This window comes from Nannospalax galili, unplaced genomic scaffold (genome assembly GCF_000622305.1).
Source record: "Nannospalax galili isolate Female #2095 unplaced genomic scaffold, S.galili_v1.0 scaffold329, whole genome shotgun sequence".
NCBI lineage: Eukaryota > Metazoa > Chordata > Mammalia > Rodentia > Spalacidae > Nannospalax > Nannospalax galili.
Window position 1 is genome coordinate 1,397,182 of NW_008360321.1, and position 9,018 is coordinate 1,406,199.

Below are 9,018 nucleotides of genomic sequence, written 5' to 3' on the forward strand. Positions count from 1 at the left end.
CCCATTTGTTGATTCTTGACCTTGTTTCCTGAGCAATTGATGTCTGGTTTAGAAAATCCTTTCCTACACCTATATCTTTTTGGTTTTTGCCAGTGTTTTCTTCTAAGAGTTTCAGAGTTTCAGGCTTTACATTGAGGTCTTTGATCTATTTGGAATAGACTTTTGTGCAAGGTGAAAGATTGGGGTTTACCTTTACAATGAAAATTTTAAATGTTTAAAGAAAGAGACTGAGGAAGACATCAGAAGATGGAAGGACCGCCAATGATCATGGATTGGAAGAATTAATATTGTGAAAATGACCATCCTACCAGAAGTCATTTATAGATTCAATGCAATGCCAATCAAAATCCCCATGACATTTTTCACAGAATTGGAAAAAACAGGCAACGCAACCCTGAGCACTAGGAGCAATGCCCAGGGGATTACTATACCAGATTTTAAGCTGTATTACAGAAGTATAGTCATAAAAACAACAAGGTACTGGCAGAAAAATAGAAGAAAAATAGACCCAAAAATCAATGGAACAAAACTAAAGACCCAAATATGAGTACATGCAATTTCTGCCACCTGATATTTGACAAAGGGGCCAAGAACGTTCACTGGAGGAAAGACAGCATGTTTAGCAAATGGTGCTGGCAAAACTGGATCTCCACCTGTAGAAGAATGAAAAAAATAAATTTTTAAATGTTCTTTTACTCTCTGCATGTGTTTTCACGTGTGGGGTGTTACTTTGTGCTCTGTGAACAGATTTCCATTTTTTTTAAAGCTTTATCAGAAGTAGCTTGTACAATCTGGAGCCTTTTTTTCTCATTAGTGGATCATTAGAGTGAATGAAGTTACAATTTTATAGTAATGAACAAAGTAGGTCTGAGCATCAAATGAGAGATTTGGAAGAAGTTCTCAGTGTAATGAGTAGAGTTGTAAAGAAGGATTCTGTTTTATTATGGTCACCTAAGACTTTTTTGGAAAAATGAAAGTTGTTTTTATTATTGAGTTTATTCTAATAAAACTTTTCTTAGTATTTTTATCTAAGAAATATTTGATAAGAATCTCCTATGTGCATTTTAATGTATTTTTGAACTTTTCTTTCCCAACAGGCACTAATTTTACAGCTCGATCTAAGAGTTTTGCTGTCTTGCCTGTGACCAGAAAGGAGAGATCAACTATAATCCTGGCCATGTCCCTGTGTTCAGTGGTCTCATGGCTGGGTCTGAGCTGTCTGGTTTGCTGTTGGTTTAAGAAAAACAAAACTAGAAGTATGTGGATTTGGGGGAGGGGTGATGAGAATGATAGAAATGATCAGATATTATATATAATGATTGAAGTTTTTGAGGCATAGCCTCCCTCTACCCCTGTTTGCCTAAAACTCATTATATAAATTTGGCTGGTCTTAATCTCACAAAGATCTAAGATCTGCCTATCTCTGCCTCCTGCATGCTAGGATTAAAGGCATGTGCTACCACATGCAACTTTTCTTCTTATTCCCTCAAACAGAAATTTTATAATCTTCTGAAATTTATATATCTACACATTCAATTTTTCAATTCATATAATAAAGTCAGGATTATCTAATCTTTCATATTAGCAGCAATAATAAATGTTTGTGGTTATTGAATACTGTCAACCAGGCCCTAAGAACTTCAGATAAATGAGTGTATATAATTCCTCAAACAACCCAATGACAGAGCTAATAAATATTAGTGGGTATGTGGAGCATGAGACCCTGAAAGTGTAAGTACTTTGTCTATTGTCACACACCACAAAGAAGACAGACAGTTTGGCTTCAGTTTAGTCCCTGAAACATTGTGTTCTACTGCCAGGCAACCTGTCAAGAGGTGGACTAAAGAATCAATACAGATGCAGCTTAGTGGGTAGAATGTTTTCCTATCACAAAGGAAGACATAGGTCTGATTCCCAGCACCTATAATATGGGTATGGTGGTTCATGCTTGTAATCCCAGTGCTATGATTCCACAGGTAGAGATAGTAGAATCAGATGTTCAAGATTACCCTTGCCTTTATAGCCATGAGACCCTGTCTCAAAAAGAAGAAAAATCAGAGGGAAATGTATATGTGTATGTGTGTTGGTATAGGTGTATATATGTGTGTACAGAATATTCTGATTTTAAAGGAAATTCTCATATTTTTGAAAAATCATGTGATCCAGTGAATTTGGTTATTTAATTCATATTCTCCATTTGACATCTAAATCCAATAGCCATTCATAGACCAAGTGGTCTATGGATTCATTCATATGAATTCATTCATAGACCAAGCTCTCTGAACCCATCTCTTCCTCAATGTACCCTTATCTCTAGTAGATTTTTTTCTGCAATTATATTCAATATCTATAGGTGTGTTTTCTAATATTAAATCTTCATAATTTTCTGACTGGTTACAGATTCCTATGTTAAATAACAGGTTTTTTTTCCTACGTAATTATTGAAACTCAATCACATGGTTCTCAAGACCAAACTTTGTAGATGACAACATACTATTCCAATGTCAAAAGGCTGGACAATGGTATAAAGGATTCACCATTTCCCAATAATGCCATTCTGTGAACCAAGTCTTCAGACACAGTTCTTTAGGGGATGCCCTTATTATTAGCCAAACAGATTAGCAATGGCTGAAAATTCTTGTGTCTTCTCCATATATTTCTTTACAACTTCCTTTGAATCTATTATTACTTCAGATTAAAGGGTATTTTACTAAGTATTTCTGTTCAACTGAACTATAACTTAAGGTGTAAGAGGAAACAGTAATTTTCTACTTGGCTTTTATCATAAATATTAAAAAAATTATTTCAATTTGTAATGAATATAAATTAATTGTATATGTTGCTTTTCCCAAAATCTTGTGCGTATTTTATATTTACAGAACATCACAGTTCAAACTCATGCTTCAATTTCTGCATGGCTGCATGTAGCTGCTATTGAATCAGACAATATAATTTCATACCATAAAGTTAGTGATTGGTATGTGGGATGCTCTGTAACATGGTTTCTCAAACTCTTTGTATATTATATACCTTCTGTTGAATATGTATCACAATCACAGTTGGAAAAGATGTTTAACATAAATACTTCAACATTGAAGGCCTACATGTAAATAAAAACATTTTTTAATGTGAAGAGACACCAAGGAAAAAAGCATTCCTTTTTCCATTAATACAGAAATAAAGCCTGAAGACATAGCTGAATCCCAGGCTAGTGATCCAAAGAAGAATACCCATAACCCATACAAACAGCAAGGATTAAAAGTAGAGACAGAAAAAGAAGATGCTGTGATGGGAGAAGGTAAGCTTGGATAAGAGAAGTGATCCTTACAGGAAGAAGCCCACTGTGGATTAACCATGGCTCCTCCTTTCCCTATACATCAAGCTATTAAGTAGTTTAGTTTACAGTCCCTTATTTAATCTTTCAGTACCTTTTGTCAATTAAACAATACCCCAATACAGGAAGACATTGGCTCAATTGACTCACTCTGCTAATAGTCAACTATTGGAATTGGCATTTACAGATCTTTCCTTAGAAAAAGGTGATTGGTTTCATATTTGAGTTTGTTTCATAGAGACAAGTGAAAGCCAGAGTATGGGCATATGATCTTTTCCTTAGCTTTTGAAAAATGGCCAACTTGGCAACATTATTGAATTTGGAAAAGCAGAATGTAGTTGCCAAGTACCCGGATGCAAATCAGAAGTAGTTGCAGAATCCTCAAGAAATGAGTCAGTTTTGCTAAAGCCTGCTTTGCTGTTTATTAGGATTCTAGGAGCAATGTATTGCTTGTCTATTTAGTGGTATATGGTTTTATTTGTTATACTCTTATGTTATCATTAGAATTAGTGTCAGGCAGTGAAAGATAGCTCTGCCTCAGATCAATGCTTGGCTTTTGCCTTACCAAGGACACATATAATAGGAAGGCAAGAAGACAAGGTGGGGCTGCCAAGTTTGAAAAGCATATGAAAATGTTCACATAATTTGGCTCTTAAATGTTGTAAAACATATGTTCTAGATAAAATGACATTTTTAGGTTTTCTGAGTCAGATGTCATATTTTCTGTTGGAAAAGAAGTCTTAATGATTCTGAAGCCTTAGTGAGTCTGAGTTCATGTTTAGTCGGAATACACCAATCTGAAATTACACTGCAATGAACTTTGCAGTTGTGTGTGTGTGTGTGTGTGTGTGTGTGCATGTGTTTATATGTGTGTAGCTATACACATATTCACACCAGCTTTTATGGCTGTTTATATAATTTACCACAGAGGAAATAAAATTTTATTTTTATTTTTTGTTACTTTCATACAGGAGTATAACTTTGTATTACTTCAATTATTCCCATTCCTCTCCTGCTCCTCCCATGTCTTCTCCACTCCTCAATTTCCTTTCCTTTTTATTACTTTTTCATATACATACATACACACACATCACCTTGAAGTGGGACTCCTTGAAATTTCCCACATCCACCATGGCATATCAACTGTTATTGTCATTATACAGATCTTGTTGGAGTGATGAGAGGTACACTTGTCTCTAAATACAGGGATACATATTTAGAAAATAGTACAAAATTATGTTGGTCTAGGGAAGTGACAGAAGTAGGTTTTTCTCTAGGGTCTATGATATCTGGAACCAAGTGTACTTTGACACATTTATAGTAACACACTTGAGTTCTCTCACACTGAGAGGGGCCTTAAGTTCAGTTAGACAACTGTTGATTACCCCCAAGATAACTGTGCTATTAATGCACCAAAACAGACAATTTTCTGGGTTTGTCATTGTTGTGGTTCATATGCTTTACAGCCAGATAGGATCATTGATTGTTTCTTGTTTTTTTGTTTTTCCCTTGGCAGCTTGTATAGTATCCTCTGATACTATGATAGCTAGCCTTCAGGGAGGAGGCTTCCAGAGCAGTTCCAGGTCAATTGTTCCAAGCCCTGTGTCCAAATTATGTCGTGTCTTCAGCAATATGGTCTTACCTTCACGTCATGGGAGGGAATCAAGAGCTGTGCCAGTAGCCTGTATTATTTATGGAGTCTCTTGGACTACCCTGATCAACAGCTCAAAGGGAGGCTTCTCCTGTCTGGCACTATGTTTGTTGCTATATAACTTTCAGCTGTATACATGTACTCATAAATATATATTTTCCCCCATAGAATTTTGAACTAATATGTTTCCCTCTGGCTTTTCACACTACCTAAGCATTATTTATTTCTCATCTCTCTCCTCTTCTGTAATGCTCTCTCTCCTCTCCCCAGTTAAAGTGCCTCAGTTTTCCCTATTTTCCCCTTGATAACACGTGTCTCTTACTAGCCCCTTCTCTTTAGCTCCTTCTTCCCCTCTACCCCCATTATTCCTGAAGTTACATCAGGATTTATGCCCGCTTTTAGATATTTAGAGCTAAGAGCCACAATTGAGAGAAAACATGCAACATTGTTTTTCTGAGTCTGTGTTATCTCACAGCATAACAATTTCTATATTTATCCTTTTACCTGCAATTTTCATGATTTTATTTTATAAAAGTAGCCAGCCCTGTTCCTACACCTGTACCAAAAAAAAAATAAAAACAAACAAAAAATTGAGCAATAGGGGCAAAAGAGAAATATGGTAATGAAAAGAATGGAGACAGAAAGGATGCAGGAGTTCTTTCCAGATTCCACCTAGCGCCATTTGGATTTTGGGTTCATGACCACCTGAAACTGGGAAAACCTCTTCACTGCTGAACACAGACTCAGGGATGTTTGAAGCTGCCATGTGGCTCTTGCTGCTCACCCTCAGCTACATTTTTCAGGGAAGGGCTGGGGCAATGCTGTGCTCTCCCCTAATCTAATATGGTCATCTCTACATGGCTCTTTGTCGCCTTGCTTAAATTAACTACATTAAGCAGGCCACAATGCCTGGGTGTTTTATTAAGGGATATTTTATGGGGTGGCTTATTAATAAATTATCAGGAATGAGTCAAGGGATGGGGCTTCTGGGGATAATTTAGATTGAAGAGATGGGAGTATCAAAGAGGCCATTTTATTAGGACATTGAAGCTAAAAATAGATGTATCTGACTCATCCCCTGGGGATCATACTGAATTTGTTTCCTTATCTTCTAAGCTTTGTCCAGATCTTAAAAGCATCATTTCCAAAACAACTAATTATTACTAGCCTTAAAACTTTTGGTTTTATTCCATTATTTATATGACATTATAGTTTTCCTTTCCCCTCTGTGTTTTTAAACTTTTGACATTCACTGATAAAGTTGTTGTCTGTCTTTCTTACCAGTACTTTCCTCCCCTAAGCTTTAGTACTGAAGATTATTCAATGATGGAATTGAGTATTACTACTAAATTTAGATATTAAGCTCATCATTTGCTACTATTAACCAAAAATTCATAGACACAAGATTGCTTGAGGTTTCCAATGGAAGACGGAGGGAATAAGGTATAAAACCCACATAATGTACTGATCCTAGCGTTTTTACACAGAGCCATCAATACCATCTTGCAAAATTCAAATCTAAGGCCTCTTTCCTACTCAGCAGATTTAACGAATTCCCACCGTCAGTTGGAGGAGCAGGAGAACATTGACAGTTGAGGGCATGAAACTTTATAGTTAGACAGACTGGGCTTAGTTCTGTTTGCCTTGTTTGACACTCTGTCCACAAACATGACAACTAACTTCCCTGTGCCTTTCAGTTTCCAAACCAGTAAAATTGTCGTACTAATACTGCTCACAGTAAGGATTGTTTGGATAGTGTATTAGTTAAATTAAGTGAATTCATACACAGGACATTCATACCCAGTAAAGATCACAGGATAAATCTAGCATATTGTGAATTATCTATGTGTTATTTATTGTATTTTCTTGGTCTATAAATGATTCAGTCTTCTAAGACATGATTGGAGCCTTTCAAACAAAAACCCATTTTAGATTTGTTCAGTCTTCCCCATAATCATATAGCCAAACTATCTCACTCATCCCTTAGTATTCACAATTCTTGGTTGTTTAGTCATATGGTTTTTTTCCAAATGGATTGCCTGCTTTCATGTATTAATACCACCCCAATCTTAAAGCACTAGCTGTGATAAAACTTTCCTTAGTCTTCCATACCCAAATGAAAAGTGAATATTTACCTTATTGGATTAAAATATACTGAATTTGAACCTCCATAGTAGCATATACAGTTCTGAGAATTTACGGTACATGACTGTTTCTTCCAGAAGGACAGTAATTCTCAGCCACAGCAGTTTTGTACACTAGATAGGGTAAGTAACTTACATTGTCTCCCAAAGGAGTGCCTCAGTTGTATAACTAACAGTCACGTGTCCCTGTAATTCCCTCACTGCCAGCCATCTGGGGATAGTTAGTCACCTTTGCTTCAGAGGACATTTACGATGTCTGGAGATGTTTTTCTTGCCATGACATGGGAGAGGCAGAGCACTGTTGACAGTTGTAGACATTGAGGGTACTATGAATATTGTGCAAAGCCTGGAGTCAAGTTCACAGCAGAAATTATCTGATTCAAAATTTTTATGGTATTAAGAACTGAAAGTCCTAGAGGAAGCTCTCACTCACCTTTGTTAGAATCTGATACCATGAATTATTAGTACAATTAGTTTTCATCTCATAATTTTACATATATATTTAGTATATTACAAGGGTTTCTTCCATGATTTTCTAGGACACGATATCTGGTTCTTCACTCTATGTGAATTTTTGTTAGTTTTGGGACAAAATTTTAGGGTCAATTAGAGAATGAGTCAAGCCAATGACTACTGAAATATAAAGAAATTAAAACAAACAATATGCATTTGAATGGTTTACAGATGAAATGGAATATTAAAGGGAAAAATAGCCTTATCTTGAATTACATGTTTAGCCCCTCTAGGTCTTGAATCATATTATACTGTTTCAAATCCCATTTGTTAAGGGATTGGTTGTCCATTTTACAAAAACTACGGTCCATAGAAATGCCAGGGAAAGTGTACTGCTTTGCTCTGTCAAATCTGAGGTCTCACTTCTGCATCACCTTCTCTCTGCTGCTCCCCTGTTCCCTTAAATTGGTTAATGGTCAAGTATCCCACGTAGCCACCTGAGTGTTATGTTTCATTCCTAGTTCAATCCTTCTCACCCTGTCCTACATTTTTTTTGCCTCTTCATTATGTTCGATTTTCCTTTTCTTAATGTTTCTGATTTATTTCACAGATCGTCAGTACAGCCTCATCTAATATCTTGCTGTCCTGTGTCTACTCCTCCTCAATCTATTTTCCTTCAGAGAGAGTATACCATGTGTACACCACTCCCTCCTTTTCAAAATATTCTTCTGTACCTAGATATCTAGAGTCTCCTATTCTTCCCAACCCAAGACTAAATTCTTTTTCAAATTCTGTTATCTAGGAGTAGTTCCTTGCTCAACATTTCATAACACGCCCTCTTGTATACTTAACACTGTTGTATGGAACCAACTTATTTTTATCAATCTATTTCTTATGTATAAATTCTATATCTTCTCTAATCAAAGCAGCTCTTTAGCCATAATAGATTTTTTTCCTTAAAAATTATTTTTATTTATTTATTTATTTTCAATTCATTTCATTACAACAGCATTAACCTATTCAATAACATTTTTCTGAGCTAGGGTACATCTCTTTCAAAATTGGCTGTACATTTCTAGGTTTACAGATGAATTATTACCCTTATATAATCTTTTACTCATTATAAACTCTATAAGACATAAAATTAAATGAGGTTCCAACGTTTAAAAAAGATCTCCACTTCGTTGTCAAAACACACAATTTCATACAGAAAAATTCATTCCAAGCCTATTGACATTGAGACGTTTTCACATGCATTTCTAATCTCTATATACATGACTATCACTGGTTACAGTCACCCACCTTCTGAGCTCCTCGGCATCTGAGCATGAATACAAACTCGTCAGGTAGACAGCCTTCCTCTCCCACTAGAGCCTCCACACTCTGCTATCCCTGTCACTGTCCACTGTGCTGTCAGCACCCCCATCCATTCCCCC

General features: G+C 36.1%; 1 protein-coding gene across 1 annotated transcript in view; it reads left to right on the top strand.

Annotated features, from left to right (window-relative positions):
- Pkhd1 (PKHD1 ciliary IPT domain containing fibrocystin/polyductin) overlaps positions 1–9,018 on the top strand; it is a 563,112-nt gene that overhangs the window by 537,404 nt on the left and 16,690 nt on the right. The window contains exons 65-66 of the mRNA XM_008825215.3: positions 1,098–1,256; positions 3,176–3,298. Coding sequence (XP_008823437.1) covers positions 1,098–1,256; positions 3,176–3,298 — 282 coding nt within the window. The remainder of the gene's footprint in view (positions 1–1,097; positions 1,257–3,175; positions 3,299–9,018) is intronic.